Source organism: Anomaloglossus baeobatrachus, chromosome 4, assembly GCF_048569485.1.
Source record: "Anomaloglossus baeobatrachus isolate aAnoBae1 chromosome 4, aAnoBae1.hap1, whole genome shotgun sequence".
NCBI lineage: Eukaryota > Metazoa > Chordata > Amphibia > Anura > Aromobatidae > Anomaloglossus > Anomaloglossus baeobatrachus.
In genome coordinates this window covers 508,387,102-508,406,320 of record NC_134356.1, presented here as the reverse complement: position 1 = coordinate 508,406,320, position 19,219 = coordinate 508,387,102, and the positions used below count along the sequence as shown (strand labels likewise).

At 42.2% G+C, this 19,219-nt stretch overlaps 1 protein-coding gene across 1 annotated transcript in view; it reads left to right on the top strand.

Moving 5' to 3' along the window:
* The window catches only part of HOMER2 (homer scaffold protein 2), a 321,735-nt gene that overhangs the window by 184,441 nt on the left and 118,075 nt on the right, over nucleotides 1–19,219 (top strand). The window contains exon 3 of the mRNA XM_075345844.1: nucleotides 6,895–7,026. Coding sequence (XP_075201959.1) covers nucleotides 6,895–7,026 — 132 coding nt within the window. The remainder of the gene's footprint in view (nucleotides 1–6,894; nucleotides 7,027–19,219) is intronic.

Genomic DNA, 19,219 nt, shown 5'->3' with positions numbered 1-19,219 from the left:
ACTAATCTTAGATCCATTTGCACAAAAATATTATCTGTTTGGATTTTTTGTTGTTGTTGGATATTTGTGACCTGTATCAGTAACAGGTAAAGTTGTAGCTTTTTGTAATACTTTTGCTAGATTTGCTTTCATACATCTATAGTTAATTGTAGATGATAAAACTTGTCATTTATAATGTATTTTTTTTACAGCTTTATGTATTGTCTTAATACCTTGGTGATTTAATTTGTTCTTGTTAACTTTAGAGGGAAGAGGCCAGCAGGTTTCTACTGTGTAACCTGACAGCAGCATGATTATGTAGGAGCTCACGCCCTGATCCCAGTGATGTATCACTTAGTTTATTGGGTTCAGCAGTTGTAATAGAATCACAGTTTTCTCTTCTGTACATGTAGAATGCTGAGCTTTAAAGAAGTTGTCCAGTTACCAAAACTGATTTTTTTTTTCTGATAAATCTTGCTAATATGTGCCCCTCAACACATCTATTATGTTTTTTCAGCAAAATTACCATTTATTGTGCACCAGCAGCACATGCTCATTGCTGGCTCCAGCTCTGATGGGGTTAATCTCTCCTCTGACTTCCTGTGTTCAGTTCCTACAAGTCCCAGAATTCTTTGTGGCTCTGGGGCGGTGTCTAGCTTATCTAACACACCCACTGTGTCTAATACACCCACTCTGCTCCCACCCAAACCCTCCTCCCTGCCTCTTCCCAGTGGATGTGCACTGAGAGCAATCACACAGAGACAGCAGCAGCTCTACACAGCCAGGGGAAGAAAGTGTGTGTGCGCGTATATACAGTGTATGTGTATGTGTGCGCGTATATACAGTGTGTGTGCGTATATACAGTGCGTGTGCGTATATACAGTGTGTGTGTATATATACAGTGAGTGTGTATGTGTGTGTGTATGTCATACTCACCTCCCTGCAGGGTCCCGGTGCCATGCCTGCTTCCAGCCCCTGACTCGGTACAGCCGCTCTGGCTGTGTGCAGTCTCCCCGGGGCACGTACGAAGCTTGCAGGACCTGGCGGTGGATCACCTGATGCAGTCACCTGACGCATCAGCTGATCGTAATTCTCGCGTTGTCGCCCGGCCGGCTATCAGCTGATCCTGCCGTCAGGGGACTTCATCAGCTAATTACCGGCAGCTTCTGCAGCGATGGGCCAGGATCAGACTCCGCTGCAGGAGCTGCCGGTAATCAGCACAGACGTGAATATTTATTTATTTATTTATTTTTCTACTGATGCATCAGCTGATTGTATAATCGGCTTTTATACAATCAGCTGATGTGTCATGTGAGTCACGTAGTTTAACCTGACCCATCATCTGATCGCTTTGCCTTCCAGCAAACCGATCAGATGATATTGGATCCGGATTGGACTTCGCGGGACCCTAACCCAGGATTACTGCGGAGGGGGGTTTATTTCAATAAAGATGGAGTCACTAATTGTGTTGTGTTTTATTTCTAATAAAAATATTTTTCTGGTTGTTGTGTTTTTTTTTTTATCATTACTAGAAATTCATGGTGGCCATGTCTAATATTGGCATGACAACATGAATTTCGGGCTTAGGGCTAGCTGATAATATACAGCTAGCCCTAACTCCATTATTACCCAGCTAGCCACCTGGCATCAGGGCAGCTGGAAGAATTGGATACAGCGCCAGAAGATGGCGCTTCTATGAAAGCACCATTTTCTGGGGTGGCTGCGGACTGCAATTCGCAGTGGGGGTGCCCAGAAAGCTTGGGCACCCTTCACTGTGGATTCCAATCCCCAGCTGCCTAGTTGTACCCGGCTGGACACCAAAATTAGGCGAAGCTTACGTCATTTTTTTTTTTAAATTATTTCATGAAATTCATGAAATAATTAAAAAAAAAAAGGGCTTCTCTATATTTTTGGTTCCCAGCTGGGTACAAATAGGCAGCTGGGGGTTGGGGGCAGCCCGTACCTGCCTGCTGTACCCGGCTAGCATACAAAAATATGGCGAAGCCCATGTCATTTTTATTTTTATTTTTTGGGTAAAAAACTGCATACAGTCCTGGATGGAGGATGCTGAGCCTTGTAGTTCTGCAGCTGCTGTCTGCTCTCCTGCATACACTAGTGAATGGAGGATGCTGAGCCTTGTACTTCTGCAGCTGCTGTCTGCTCTCCTGCATACAATGAACATTTTGAATAAGGAAATGACATCAGACCTTTTTTTTTTTTTTTTCATCAACAATCTTTAATGGCATTGTGCACTGATTAAAAACGCAGTGAGCAAAAACGCAGCAAAAAACGCACCAAATCGTGGCAAAAACGTGACATGCAGCACCGCAGGTGACAAAGCAGAGCAAGTTGGTGACATGCTCTGCTCTGTCACATAGTGTGCTGCATGTCACTGTATCCACTCTGGGACTTGTTGTGCAGGTGACCGGGATGATACATGTCACTAACTTGCTCCACTCTGTGACTTCTGCTTCATTGTTCCAACTGTATACACTCTCACCTGAACAAGTCTCAGAGTGGGGCAGTTAGTGACATGTATCATCCGGTCACCTGCACAACAAGTCCCAGAGTGGTGAAAGATAGTGACATGCAGCACACTATGTGTCAGAGCAGAGCATGTCACTGTCTCCACTCTGGGACTTGTTGTGCAGGTGACCGGATGATACATGTCACTAACTGCCCCACTCTGTGATTTCTGCTGCATAGTACCAACTGTATACACTCACCTGCACAACAAGTCCCATAGTGGAGACAGTTAGTGACATGTAGCATCCGGTCACCTGCACAACAAGTCCCAGAGTGGAGAAAGATAGTGACATGCAGCACACTATGTGTCAGAGCAGAGCATGTCACTGTCTCCACTCCGCTGACCTCACAGCCCATACACGCTGCGATGGATGCAGGGGAACACAGAACAAGTAATCGGCCGACACTGGAGTCATCTGATTACTTGGGATGAATGAGAAGTAAAATGCTCTGGTGCTCGATGGGCGAAGCCCATGCCGATTTTTTTAAAAAAAAATTCATTAAAAATAAAAAAACAAAAAAATCACATTGTTTGTGGCCTCCCGCTGCATTTTCTATTGCTAAGGGTAACCAAAGCAGCTACTGGCTGCTAGCCCCCGCTGCTTGGTGTTACTTTCACTGGCAATAGAAATGCAGGGAACCTTTTTTTTTTTATAAAGGTTTTTCCCTGAAAACGTTTTTAAGAAAATGACGTGGGCTTCGCCATATTTTTGTATGCTAGCCAGGTACAGCAGGCAGCTACGGGCTGCCCCCAACCCCCAGCTGCCTAGTTGTACCCGGCTGGGAACCAAAAATATAGAGAAGCCCTTTTTTTTCATGAATTTCATGAAATAATTAAAAAAAAAATTGATGTGGGCTTCGCCAAATTTTTGAGTCCAGCCAGGTACAACTAGGCAGCTGGGGATTGGAATCCACAGTGCAGGGTGCCCAAACTTTCTGGGCCCCCCACTGCGAATTGCAGTCCACAGCTGCCCCAGAAAATGGCGCTTTCATAGAAGCGCCATCTTCAGGCGCTGTATCCAACTCTTCCAGTGGCCCTGGTGGCAGGTGGCACGCTGGGTAATAAGGGGTTAATACCAGCTATGTTTTACCAGCTGGTATAAAGCCCGAGATTCTTAATGTCAGGCCAAGTTTAACCTGGCCATTAAGAATCTCCAACAAAGGGTTTAAAAAAAAAAAAAAAAAAAAGACATCACACAGAGAAAAATACTTTATTAGAAATAAATACACAGACACAGTAGGGACTCCATGTTTATTACTCCCTCTCACCCCTCCACGATGGAGAGATTTCTGTACTGACCATGCCAGGAGAGAACGAGGAAAAAGAGCGAGCGGGGGGGAGGAAAAGAGAGTGGGGGGGAGGAAAAGAGAGCGGGGGGGGAGGAAAAGAGAGCGGGGGGGAGGAAAAGAGAGCGGGGGGGGAGGAAAAGAGAGCGGGGGGGGAGGAAAAGAGAGCGGGGGGGAGGAAAAGAGAGTGGGGGGGAGGAAAAGAGAGCGGGGGGAGGAAAAGAGAGCGGGGGGGAGGAAAAGAGGGGGGAGAAGAGAGAGCGGGGGAGAGGGGGGAGAAGAGAGAGGGGAGAAGAGAGAGGGGAGAAGAGAGGGGAGAAGAGAGGGGGGAGGGAGAAGAGAGAGAGGGGGGAGGGAGAAGAGAGAGAGAGGGGAGGGAGAAGAGAGAGAGAGGGGAGGGAGAAGAGAGAGAGAGGGGAGGGAGAAGAGAGAGAGAGGGGAGGGAGAAGAGAGAGAGAGAGGGGAGGGAGAAGAGAGAGAGAGCGCGGGGGGAGGAAAAGAGAGCGCGGGGGGAGGAAAAGAGAGCGCGGGGGGGAAGAAAAGAGAGCGCGGGGGGAAGAAAAGAGAGCGAGGGGGGGAAGAGAGCGAGGGAAAAGAGAGGGGAGAGGAGAGAGGGATAAGAGGGGGGCAGAGAAGAGGGGGAAGAGGGGAGGAGGAGAAGAGTGGGGGGAGAGAAGAGAGTGGGGAAAGAACGGGGGGGGGCAGAGGTGCTCTGTCACAAACTGTCTTCACTCTGTGACTTGTGGTGCAGACAGTTGGTCCCATGCAGCAGGACAGATGGCAGAGCACAGCGGTGACATGCCTGTCAGTGTCTTGCTGCTGGGAGGAGCAGATGATCACACTGCCCGACACCGGCCGCTCTCCTGACATTGCAGCAGAGCGGGCGCGTGGACAGTGTGAGCACATACTTACGTGCAGGGGGGGATTCAGCTGAAGAACCCCCCCCTGTACTGCACACTGGCGCCCCGTGCCTCACCATCTGCAGGGCTCTAGCCGGCTCCACACTGACGTCCTCCGGATCCTCCCCTCGATGCTGGGCTGTGATGTGCGGTAGTTACCGCCCACAGCCCTGTCACTCAATCTGAGTGGTGCCAGCCTCCTGTGACGTACCCGTCTTGTTTGAGAGCCCGGAAGTGCCGGGACGTCAGAGGATGCTGGCGGCCACAGCTCCAGGGGGTCATGTGACCGGCACTGAGCGTGCAGCATAGCGCCGCTCAGTGCCAGAACTGGAAACAGAAGCCAAAGGAGAAAACGCCTAGAAAGGTAAGTAGAACTCCTACAGAAAATAAAAAAAATTGGTGAACCACCCCTTTAAGCCTTCCACACACCACTGATGGGCAGCTTTCTGTTTGCATTGTATATTGACAGAAAACTGTTTATTAGTGGTGGCGCGGCATGGTTGGACCAGGAGGTATGTGACACTTAGTCCTGTAGTGATGATCTCCTTCTTATAAAACACTTATTTTATTGAAATAGCAACACACGAGACTAGTGAGGGGTGCATCGCTGGCTAAGGGATCTCTGCTCCTACATCATGCTGCTCTCAAATTACATGACAAAAACCTGCTAACAATTAGCGGTAACTCTTCTGATTTACTTTTCTTACACTGTCGGGCCCCACACACTATTTGTTGCACAAGTTTATTACCACAAGCATGGAGATATATTTTCTTATATCAGGGTGGCTCAGTGGTTAGCACTCCAGCCTTGCAGCGCTGGGGTCCTGGGTTCAAATCCCACCAAGGACTCCATCTACAAGGAGTTTGTATGTTCTCCACGTGTCTGCATAGGTTTCCTCCGGGTTCTCCTGTTTCCTCTCACACTCCAAAAACATACTGATAGGGAACTTAGATTGTGAGCCCCAATGGGGACACTGTTGCCAATGTATGTAAAGCACTGTGCAATTATTGGTGCTATATAAATGATTAATTTTTTTTATTATTATTATTATTGTGGAAGTTATTATTGTGTAATGTATACTTTTGGCTTTAGTATTAGACTTTTAGATTCTTAAAATTGACATGAACTTTTTGACTTTGCATTTTTTGATCTCACGAAACAGTTTTCATTAAAAATGTATTAAATAAAGGAGAACGGGAGTTACTTATACACACATATTACTAAATTTACGCCAAACAAATGGTGCAGGACAGAAATTCTCCATTAAAGGGAACCTATCATGTCCAAAAATGCTATTTACTTGGAGATATAGAGTTAATCAGCAGGTAAATAGAATTAAAATCCTGCCTGCAGCCACTCACTTCCGGTCATAGCAGTGTGCAGGGGGCTGTTATAGTGATCGGCACACTCCAAGGAGGTTTCATTGATGGCCTGCTCTGCGCACACGCTGCAGAATGGGCTGTCAATCACAGTGACAGGGAGTGGTTACAGCTGTGCTCACAGTATAGTGGGCAGTGATTGTAACCGCTTCTTGTATGACCTCAATGACTGAATAGTGAGCAGCTACAGGGAGTATATAAAATCATTTTATCCCTATAGCCATTCTTCCAGGAAGAATTTTAATAGTACTTTCAAATTAACCTCATATCTGCAGATTAATAGCATTTTAGGATATGACAGCTTTCGCTTTAAAGTCCGGTCATGTGCATTAAAATGTACATCTAATACACAAGGTAAAACATCAGAGAGCTGTATATAAAAAAAAAAGGACTTGCAGACTACTTATACTAAAAAAAAAAAAAAAAAAAAAAAAAAAGTACAATGACATCAAGTAGGAAGAAAAGTACAAGAGAGACGAGCGCACAGAGTAAGGATATGTTACTGCTAATTATTATCCAAGCAGCCACCTACTCCCGACACGTTTCATGTCTGAGCTTTGTCTGATGGGATCTTTTTAACTCTTTATGTACATTCCACTTGTCTTTATCCCTCTTCCTAATGTTTTATCTTGTATTACATGTACAGTTTATTGAGAATTTGAATAATAAAGAATAATCTGTTTTATATTATCTGTACATCCTGCTCCATTTTTTAGGTTACTTTAGTAATGTTATTTAGGATTATAATATTTGGCTTTCATTTGGCATTAAGCTCAGATGACTAACGCGTTCCTCTCTCCCTGTGTTTTTTATTGCATTCCAGGTAATTATAAACAGCACAATCACACCCAATATGACTTTCACAAAAACATCTCAGAAATTTGGCCAGTGGGCCGACAGCAGAGCAAATACAGTTTTTGGTCTTGGATTTGGATCTGAGCAACAATTGTCTAAGGTAAGAGTTCTGGAAAATTCTATATTTAAGGGGTTTTCCCTATCCCAAGGTTCAGTTTGTTTGAAAAATAAAATTGTGTTGTACTCCTCCTTCCTGGGTCCATCTCGGAGTTTTCTCCGCGTGTCTTTTATTGTCTGTGTGTTTAGACCAATCAGTGAGCTCAGTGGCTCTGATTGGCTCATGCTCCCTACAGAGCTCAACGATTGGCTGCAGCACTGTCTGTGACGCCAACACTGAAGACAATAATAGTGAGAGCAATTGTGGATACTAAGCACCAGACCTGAGGACTGTGAGTAAAGCACAATTTATTACAACAAGCTGCTCCTGTAGCCGGGAATTTTCTGGAAGTGGAAAACCCCTTTTTAAGTTGTTTTACACAAACCCAAAAATCAAGGAGAAAAATTGTATGAAAAATACCCTGAATATAAATAAATAAATTGCAAGTGCTTAATAACAGGGTACTTAGTGTATACATTTTTGCAAAAAGGTAAAAAGCTGTCTCACCTCGTCACGGTGTACCCATCTGAGACAGTCCCTAACCTACTGAAGTTAAAAACATTATCAATACCTGACTTGTGTCATGTCAGAACTCCAATATGGATGGTGGCAAGTGGTTAGCTGTGTCCCAGATAAAATACACAGCAAAGTGAGACGCAATCAGCTGTTCAGTCTCAGTACTAGGAGGGCTGCACCCCCAACTTGCAACCAAGCAAGAAAACATACAAAAAACACAAAAACCTGAGCTGAAACAATGTTCAGTAAACATGCAACATTAAGCATGTGAATTGCAGCCTTAAGACTAGAAAAAACCAAGGAGAAAAATTGTATGAAAAATACCCTGAATATAAATAAATAAATTGCAAGTGCTTAATAACAGGGTACTTAGTGTATACATTTTTGCAAAAAGGTAAAAAGCTGTCTCACCTCGTCACGGTGTACCCATCTGAGACAGTCCCTAACCTACTGAAGTTAAAAACATTATCAATACCTGACTTGTGTCATGTCAGAACTCCAATATGGATGGTGGCAAGTGGTTAGCTGTGTCCCAGATAAAATACACAGCAAAGTGAGACGCAATCAGCTGTTCAGTCTCAGTACTAGGAGGGCTGCACCCCCAACTTGCAACCAAGCAAGAAAACATACAAAAAACACAAAAACCTGAGCTGAAACAATGTTCAGTAAACATGCAACATTAAGCATGTGAATTGCAGCCTTAAGACTAGAAAAAACCAAGGAGAAAAATTGTATGAAAAATACCCTGAATATAAATAAATAAATTGCAAGTGCTTAATAACAGGGTACTTAGTGTATACATTTTTGCAAAAAGGTAAAAAGCTGTCTCACCTCGTCACGGTGTACCCATCTGAGACAGTCCCTAACCTACTGAAGTTAAAAACATTATCAATACCTGACTTGTGTCATGTCAGAACTCCAATATGGATGGTGGCAAGTGGTTAGCTGTGTCCCAGATAAAATACACAGCAAAGTGAGACGCAATCAGCTGTTCAGTCTCAGTACTAGGAGGGCTGCACCCCCAACTTGCAACCAAGCAAGAAAACATACAAAAAACACAAAAACCTGAGCTGAAACAATGTTCAGTAAACATGCAACATTAAGCATGTGAATTGCAGCCTTAAGACTAGAAAAAACCAAGGAGAAAAATTGTATGAAAAATACCCTGAATATAAATAAATAAATTGCAAGTGCTTAATAACAGGGTACTTAGTGTATACATTTTTGCAAAAAGGTAAAAAGCTGTCTCACCTCGTCACGGTGTACCCATCTGAGACAGTCCCTAACCTACTGAAGTTAAAAACATTATCAATACCTGACTTGTGTCATGTCAGAACTCCAATATGGATGGTGGCAAGTGGTTAGCTGTGTCCCAGATAAAATACACAGCAAAGTGAGACGCAATCAGCTGTTCAGTCTCAGTACTAGGAGGGCTGCACCCCCAACTTGCAACCAAGCAAGAAAACATACAAAAAACACAAAAACCTGAGCTGAAACAATGTTCAGTAAACATGCAACATTAAGCATGTGAATTGCAGCCTTAAGACTAGAAAAAACCAAGGAGAAAAATTGTATGAAAAATACCCTGAATATAAATAAATAAATTGCAAGTGCTTAATAACAGGGTACTTAGTGTATACATTTTTGCAAAAAGGTAAAAAGCTGTCTCACCTCGTCACGGTGTACCCATCTGAGACAGTCCCTAACCTACTGAAGTTAAAAACATTATCAATACCTGACTTGTGTCATGTCAGAACTCCAATATGGATGGTGGCAAGTGGTTAGCTGTGTCCTAGATAAAATACACAGCAAAGTGAGACGCAATCAGCTGTTCAGTCTCAGTACTAGGAGGGCTGCACCCCCAACTTGCAACCAAGCAAGAAAACATACAAAAAACACAAAAACCTGAGCTGAAACAATGTTCAGTAAACATGCAACATTAAGCATGTGAATTGCAGCCTTAAGACTAGAAAAAACCAAGGAGAAAAATTGTATGAAAAATACCCTGAATATAAATAAATAAATTGCAAGTGCTTAATAACAGGGTACTTAGTGTATACATTTTTGCAAAAAGGTAAAAAGCTGTCTCACCTCGTCACGGTGTACCCATCTGAGACAGTCCCTAACCTACTGAAGTTAAAAACATTATCAATACCTGACTTGTGTCATGTCAGAACTCCAATATGGATGGTGGCAAGTGGTTAGCTGTGTCCCAGATAAAATACACAGCAAAGTGAGACGCAATCAGCTGTTCAGTCTCAGTACTAGGAGGGCTGCACCCCCAACTTGCAACCAAGCAAGAAAACATACAAAAAACACAAAAACCTGAGCTGAAACAATGTTCAGTAAACATGCAACATTAAGCATGTGAATTGCAGCCTTAAGACTAGAAAAAACCAAGGAGAAAAATTGTATGAAAAATACCCTGAATATAAATAAATAAATTGCAAGTGCTTAATAACAGGGTACTTAGTGTATACATTTTTGCAAAAAGGTAAAAAGCTGTCTCACCTCGTCACGGTGTACCCATCTGAGACAGTCCCTAACCTACTGAAGTTAAAAACATTATCAATACCTGACTTGTGTCATGTCAGAACTCCAATATGGATGGTGGCAAGTGGTTAGCTGTGTCCCAGATAAAATACACAGCAAAGTGAGACGCAATCAGCTGTTCAGTCTCAGTACTAGGAGGGCTGCACCCCCAACTTGCAACCAAGCAAGAAAACATACAAAAAACACAAAAACCTGAGCTGAAACAATGTTCAGTAAACATGCAACATTAAGCATGTGAATTGCAGCCTTAAGACTAGAAAAAACCAAGGAGAAAAATTGTATGAAAAATACCCTGAATATAAATAAATAAATTGCAAGTGCTTAATAACATGACTTGTGTCATGTCAGAACTCCAATATGGATGGTGGCAAGTGGTTAGCTGTGTCCCAGATAAAATACACAGCAAAGTGAGACGCAATCAGCTGTTCAGTCTCAGTACTAGGAGGGCTGCACCCCCAACTTGCAACCAAGCAAGAAAACATACAAAAAACACAAAAACCTGAGCTGAAACAATGTTCAGTAAACATGCAACATTAAGCATGTGAATTGCAGCCTTAAGACTAGAAAAAACCAAGGAGAAAAATTGTATGAAAAATACCCTGAATATAAATAAATAAATTGCAAGTGCTTAATAACAGGGTACTTAGTGTATACATTTTTGCAAAAAGGTAAAAAGCTGTCTCACCTCGTCACGGTGTACCCATCTGAGACAGTCCCTAACCTACTGAAGTTCTTGCTTGGTTGCAAGTTGGGGGTGCAGCCCTCCTAGTACTGAGACTGAACAGCTGATTGCGTCTCACTTTGCTGTGTATTTTATCTGGGACACAGCTAACCACTTGCCACCATCCATATTGGAGTTCTGACATGACACAAGTCAGGTATTGATAATGTTTTTAACTTCAGTAGGTTAGGGACTGTCTCAGATGGGTACACCGTGACGAGGTGAGACAGCTTTTTACCTTTTTGCAAAAATGTATACACTAAGTACCCTGTTATTAAGCACTTGCAATTTATTTATTTATATTCAGGGTATTTTTCATACAATTTTTCTCCTTGGTTTTTTCTAGTCTTAAGGCTGCAATTCACATGCTTAATGTTGCATGTTTACTGAACATTGTTTCAGCTCAGGTTTTTGTGTTTTTTGTATGTTTTCTTGCTTGGTTGCAAGTTGGGGGTGCAGCCCTCCTAGTACTGAGACTGAACAGCTGATTGCGTCTCACTTTGCTGTGTATTTTATCTGGGACACAGCTAACCACTTGCCACCATCCATATTGGAGTTCTGACATGACACAAGTCAGGTATTGATAATGTTTTTAACTTCAGTAGGTTAGGGACTGTCTCAGATGGGTACACCGTGACGAGGTGAGACAGCTTTTTACCTTTTTGCAAAAATGTATACACTAAGTACCCTGTTATTAAGCACTTGCAATTTATTTATTTATATTCAGGGTATTTTTCATACAATTTTTCTCCTTGGTTTTTTCTAGTCTTAAGGCTGCAATTCACATGCTTAATGTTGCATGTTTACTGAACATTGTTTCAGCTCAGGTTTTTGTGTTTTTTGTATGTTTTCTTGCTTGGTTGCAAGTTGGGGGTGCAGCCCTCCTAGTACTGAGACTGAACAGCTGATTGCGTCTCACTTTGCTGTGTATTTTATCTGGGACACAGCTAACCACTTGCCACCATCCATATTGGAGTTCTGACATGACACAAGTCAGGTATTGATAATGTTTTTAACTTCAGTAGGTTAGGGACTGTCTCAGATGGGTACACCGTGACGAGGTGAGACAGCTTTTTACCTTTTTGCAAAAATGTATACACTAAGTACCCTGTTATTAAGCACTTGCAATTTATTTATTTATATTCAGGGTATTTTTCATACAATTTTTCTCCTTGGTTTTTTCTAGTCTTAAGGCTGCAATTCACATGCTTAATGTTGCATGTTTACTGAACATTGTTTCAGCTCAGGTTTTTGTGTTTTTTGTATGTTTTCTTGCTTGGTTGCAAGTTGGGGGTGCAGCCCTCCTAGTACTGAGACTGAACAGCTGATTGCGTCTCACTTTGCTGTGTATTTTATCTGGGACACAGCTAACCACTTGCCACCATCCATATTGGAGTTCTGACATGACACAAGTCAGGTATTGATAATGTTTTTAACTTCAGTAGGTTAGGGACTGTCTCAGATGGGTACACCGTGACGAGGTGAGACAGCTTTTTACCTTTTTGCAAAAATGTATACACTAAGTACCCTGTTATTAAGCACTTGCAATTTATTTATTTATATTCAGGGTATTTTTCATACAATTTTTCTCCTTGGTTTTTTCTAGTCTTAAGGCTGCAATTCACATGCTTAATGTTGCATGTTTACTGAACATTGTTTCAGCTCAGGTTTTTGTGTTTTTTGTATGTTTTCTTGCTTGGTTGCAAGTTGGGGGTGCAGCCCTCCTAGTACTGAGACTGAACAGCTGATTGCGTCTCACTTTGCTGTGTATTTTATCTGGGACACAGCTAACCACTTGCCACCATCCATATTGGAGTTCTGACATGACACAAGTCAGGTATTGATAATGTTTTTAACTTCAGTAGGTTAGGGACTGTCTCAGATGGGTACACCGTGACGAGGTGAGACAGCTTTTTACCTTTTTGCAAAAATGTATACACTAAGTACCCTGTTATTAAACCCAAAAATGTTGCCAAGTTCCCAAACCTTATGAGCAGGATTTTACTTACAAGTTTAGCATTGGTGTTGAAGGCTTTTCCTGTCTTTATTAGGCCCCTTTCCCACATCATTTTTTTGCCATCAGTCACAATCCATTTTCTTGACGGATCCGTCGTAGATTGTGGCTAAACTGATACGACGGATCAGTTTTTTGTCGGATCCAACTAGCTGGTGGCTAAATAATAAATTAAAGCATGCTCAGTTAAAAAGTAATTTGACGGATTACGATGGATCCTGCGCCCATAGGCTTCCATTCTACCAAAGGACAGACTGCGATAGAGCAGTCGCTGTTCGTTTTTTCCACGTACACAAACGTTACTTTGTCCGTTGTTTTTGTCCAGCAGACAAACCTTTTTCGACGGATCCGTCGAATGACGGATGAAATGTGAGGCCATCCGTCGCTAATACATGTCGATGAGAAAATAAACGGATCCAGAAGCATCAGTCGTCGGATCCGTTTTTTTCAAAATTTGATGGATTGTGGCTGATTACATAAAACTGATGTGTGAAAAGGGCTTTAGACAGTCAGTCTTAATATCCAATATATAACCTCTCAATGGGATTTTTTTTTGTCAAATTGATGCCCAAATTGTCTTTACAAAAATGTAAATACAGTGAGGGTTCCATGCTTCCTTTTACTATCCCTCGTAATTTCTCTTTACACAATTTCACCATAGGAAAATAAAATGTTCAGAAGAATATGTCTTCATGATCATTGGCCCTTGTAAGCAAATCTCGATCAGCCGACCAATGAGCAAGACCTCTCTGTTCCTCCACCTATGTTTTGGGCCTTTTAAATAAGCTACAAACTGCTTGACTTGATCAGCACTGGTCTATATACAACTGTCAATGTATAAAACATAGTGTGAATGAATGTGGTGTGATTCTTCTTAAGAAAAATCTGCTGACAGGATTTGTTTTTTTTATGTAATCTAAAGACAGCAGGAGATGGAGGCTGTGATCACCAATGTGTCATTTATTGCCCTGCTTTGCTGTAGTGTAGGTTTTATCACCTGGTATTATCAATGCCCAGACTACAGTAGTCCGACACTTCCCCTCTGCTCTTAATTTCGAAACCGCTGGCAACAAAAGTGAATACACCCCTAAGTGAATATTGCTTAATTAGCCAATTTCCCTCCCCTGTGTTGTGTGACTCATTAGTGTTACAAGGTCGCATGTTTGTGAAATTTGGTGTGATCGCTCACATACTCTCCCACACTCGTCATTGGGAGTTCAGCATGACACCTCATAGTAAAGAATTCTCTGAGGATCTTGGGGAAAAAAAAATAATTGTTGCTCTACATAAAGATGGCCTAGGCTATAAGAAGATTGCCAACAGCCTGGATCTGAGCTGCAACACGGTGACCAAGACCATACAGTGGTTTAACAAGACAAGTTCCGCTCAGAACAGGTCTTGCCATGGTCGATTAAAGAAGTTGAGTGCGTGTGTTCAGCATGATATCCCGAGGTGGTTTTTCAAAATAGACGTATGAGTGCCTTCAGCATTACTGTAGAGGTTAAAGGGGGGGTCAGCCTGTTAGTGCTCAGACCATATGCCACACACTGCATCTAATTGGTCTACATAGATGTTGTCCCAGTAGGAAGCCCCTTTTAAAGATGATGAGCAAGAAAGATCGCAAACATTTCACTATATGCAAGTAGACTAAGGATATGGGTTACTGGGTTTATCTTCTGTGGTTTGATGAGACCAATATAAAATTATTTGATTCAGTGGGTGTCAAGTGTGTGGGGTGGCAACCAGGTGAACAGTACACAGACAAGTGTCTTGCCTACAGTCAAGAATGGTGGTGGGAGTGTCATGGTTTGTGGCTGCATGGATGTGGGGAGCTACAGTTCATTGAGGTAACTATGACTGTCAACATGTACTGTGACCTACTGAAGCAGATATGATCCCCTTCCTATTGGAAACTGGGCCGTAGGACCGTATTCCAACATGATGATGACCCCAAGCAAAACTCAAAGAAGATCACTGCCTTGCTAAAGAAACTGAGTGTGAAGGTGTTCTACTGGCCAAGCATGTCTCCAAACCTAAACCCTATTGAATAACCTACATAAAACAATTCAGGTCCACCAAACAGGTATTGAATTGATCATAGAAAGTTTGAGTGTCATACAAAAACACATACATACAGTCATATGAAAAAGTTTGGGCACCCCTATTAATGTTAACCTTTTTTCTTTATAACAATTTGGGTTTTTGCAACAGCTATTTCAGTTTCATATATCTAATAACTGATGGACTCAGTAATATTTCTGGATTGAAATGAGGTTTATTGTACTAACAGAAAATGTGCAATCTGCATTTAAACTAAATTTGACGGGTGCATAAGTATGGGCACCTCAACATAAAAGTGACATTAATATTTTGTAAATCCTCCTTTTGCAAAAATCACAGCCTCTAGTCGCTTCCTGTAGCTTTTAATGAGTTCCTGGATCCTGGATGAAGGTATATTTGACCATTCCTGTTTACAAAACAATTCCAGTTCAGTTAAGTTTGATGGTCCCCGAGCATGAACAGCACGCTTCAAATCATCCCACAGATTTTCAATGATATTCAGGTCTGGGGACTGGGATGGCCATTCCAGAACATTGTAATTGTTCCTCTGCATGAATGCCTCAGTAGATTTGGAGCGATGTTTAGGATCATTGTCTTGCTGAAATATCCATCCCCTGCGTAACTTCAACTTCGTCACTGATTCTTGCACATTATTGTCAAGAATCTGCTGATACTCAGTTGAATCCATGCGACCCTCAACTTTAACAAGATTGCCGATACCGGCATTGGCCACACAGCCCCAAAGCATGATGGAACCTCCACCAAATTTTACTGTGGGTAGCAAGTGCTTTTCTTGGAATGCCATGTTTTTTTGCCTTCATGCATAACGCCTTTTTGTATGACCAAACAACTCAATCTTTGTTTCATCAGTCCACAGGACCTTCTTCCAAAATGTAACTGGTTTGTCCAAATGTGCTTTTGCATACTTCAGGCGACTCTGTTTGTGGCGTGCTTGCAGAAACTGCTTATTTCGCATCACTCTCCCATACAACTTCTCCTTGTGCAAAGTGCGTTGTATTGTTGACCGATGCACATTGACACCATCTGCAGCAAGATGATGCTGCAGGTCTTTGGAAGTGGTCTGTGGATTGTCCTGGACTGTTCTCACCATTCTTCTTCTTCTGCCTTTCTGATATTTTTCTTGGCCTGCCACTTCTGGGCGTAACAAGAACTGTACCTGTGTTCTTCCATTTCCTTACTATGTTCCTCACAGTGGAAACTGACAGTTTAAAATCTCTGAGACAACTTTTTGTATCCTTCCCCTGAACAACTATGTTGAATAATCTTTGTATTCAGATCATTTGAGAGTTGTTTTGAGGAGCCCATGATGCCACTCTTCATAGGAGATGCAAGTAGTTCTCCTATTTGAAAGTGGCCACCTTAAATACCTTTTCTCATGATTGGATACACCTGCCTATGAAGTTCAAAGCCTAATGAGGTTACAAAACCAATTTAGTGCTTCAGTAAGTAAGTAAAAAGTAGTTAGGAGTGTTCAAAACAAGAAATCGATAAGGGTGCCCATACTTATGCACCTGTCAAATTTTGTTTAAATGCAGATTGCACATTTTCTGTTAGTACGAAAAAACCTCATTTCAATCCAGAAATATTACTCAGTCCATCAGTTATTAGAAATATGAAACTGAAATAGCTGTTGCAAAAACCCAAATTGTTATAGAGAAAAAAGGTTAACAATAATAGGGGTGCCCAAACTTTTTCATATGATTGTATAGTAAAAATACTTTATATATAGGCAACAACTGTAAGGAATAGGGAAAAAGTCATTGAATAACTGTGGGCCATCCTCAAACGGAAGGGGGAGGAGCACAAGATCTCTAAAATCCACCAGCTCTGTGATGTCCTCATGGAGGAGTGGAAGAGGATCCAGCAGCTCCTGTGAAGCTCTAGTGAACTCCATGCCCAAGAGAGTTAAAGGGGTATTCCCATCTTCAAGATCCTATCCTAATATGTAGTATGTGTAATAATAATATTAGCAAATACTTCCAAATAGAAATGTAGTATAGTTCTCCTGACTCACTGTCACTTACCTCATGTTTAGAACATTGCAGGACCCCTTAGCTATCCATGGTTACGACCATGCATGTAGTCAGTTAGTTGTGGCAGAGGGCAGAAATTTAAATCAAGGGGAGGCAGAAAGCCAGGGGAGGAATCATTACAGAAGACCCGAACCACAAAGTCCCCACCCTGATGCTCAAGCCACTACACCTATCTCATTTTCAGACAAAGAATACTTTGCTATCAAGACTCAGATTTATCAGATACAGGTATTATTTTAATCAGCATCCTAGCGCCATTATGGCACCGCCTTTAGTTTATAGGGCAAAAACCTGCTGGTTTGATCCCTTTACGCGCAAACTCTATGTTATACATTTTTAATTGGAAAATTATTATAAAGTAAAAAAAAAACAACAAATCTTGATGCTCTGCAACATAAGCATGTTTTACAGGAATGTGTATATTTTCTAAACCTAAGTAGATGCCGGCAATTGCAAATAATCTATTTGCTTATATAAGTTGTAAAACAAAGGCACCCAAGTCCTCATATCTTAAGCTCGCCCAGAAATGTACAGTTATCATAATCAATTTATTTTCCTGAAAAACCCCAACATAAAGCAGCACTTGATAAAAAAACAAATAAAAAGCTTACACCTAAAATAGTCTGAATTGGATTGTGACGAAAGCAGCTTGGAAATAGCTCTGCAAGTAATTCCCATAGCAACCTCCTACTTGACGGAACATCTCACATACATGTCCTCCTACATTCATTAGAAAATGTCTGATTTCTCCAGACTCTTTCTATAGGATTGTGACTTGACTTTTTGTCTCGATTTCCTGTTCTCCATTCATCTGTTTTCATAGTTCTAGCAACATTTTTACCTTTGTATTTAGAGGAAAAAAAATAATCTGAAGTTAAATATGAGCATAATGGAAAGCCATCCTGGAGATCTGCACTTCATTTATAGTGGATGAATATCTAAAAGTTCAGTAAATTGCTACTACCCTACTTATTTTAGAATAAGGAGTAGATATAAATAAGTGTGTGCGTATATGTGTATGAGATATACAATATTGTTTTACAAAATGATATTATAATAACGTGGCAGCTGGTATGTATCGCAGAAGTGATATAAACTTGGGTGTTCACTGTAATATATGTAGTGCCACGAGACTTGATAGAGCGTACCAAGGCCAGGTTTTACGGCTAGCCAGAGAGCCGAGCGGGTCTTGCTATCCACATGCCTCCGCCCATGCGTCTCAGATTTTAAAATGATGTCTGTGTTTAACTCATGGTCTGTTTATGGAGGTTTGTGATATCTCCAGAAGGAACCTGTGAGCTACAGAATTGTGTATACTGGAACAGAGGTCAGTTAGTGGAGGCTCAGGCAGCTCCACTGGGATACTGCTGCAGAGAAGTTGTATCCGAACCTGTGCAGGTGTACCGCAAGTTAAACGCACTGTAAAACTGTGTTATGTTCCTCAGGGCCACCATCAGGGCATTAAACCGTGACTGGTGTACAGGGCCTGGTGAAGAGGGGGGGCCCGGCCTGGGATAATTACTCAGCTGTATTAAGCCTGGGCCTGTGGGACCCCCCTCTTCACCAGGCCCCAGTCACAGCTGCAGAAAAGGGTCTCGGCAGTGTCCCTTCTGCCACTACACATTGGTAATTTGCATTGCATGCAAGTTAGCCATGTGTGCTGGAGGCAGGGTCAGTGGGGCAGAGCAGGGCTCTGCGTGCAGCAGTGTGATGAGATCGTCACTCTGCAACCTCACCACACTACTGCACAGTATTGTAGCTACCCCGGACCTGAAGGGGCCCACCCACAGCTATTGCTACAGTTATATGGCTGAAAATTATATCTGACACCACACTGTGACTCTGCACCATTGCTGCGAATGAACCCGTCAGTACATTCTCCCGAATCCTGTTTTGCTTTGGACACAAAACCCAACAAAGCCACTAAGTGTAGGCTCAAACACTATCTGAAAATAGCCTTAGTAAAAGCTTGGGAGAATTTTTTTTAAATTTTTTTTAGGCCTTTTCATTCTGAGCAAGTCGGTAGAGATCTAGGTCTTGAGACACCTACAAATTTGCTCAGAATAACCGATCCTAAAATGAAGTGTTAGACTGTGGAAGGTTTGAGGGGTGGAGGCTGTGCAGAGCCTCAAGGGGACCCCAAATTTATGCCAGTATGGGGCCCTGAAATTCCTAGTGGTGTCCCTAATGTTCCTTTGTAGCCAGATGAGTGCTGATGTTATATTACCAGGAGTGCGGTTTATGCGTGTTTTATTAAACTGGCTGGACTTTTAAATG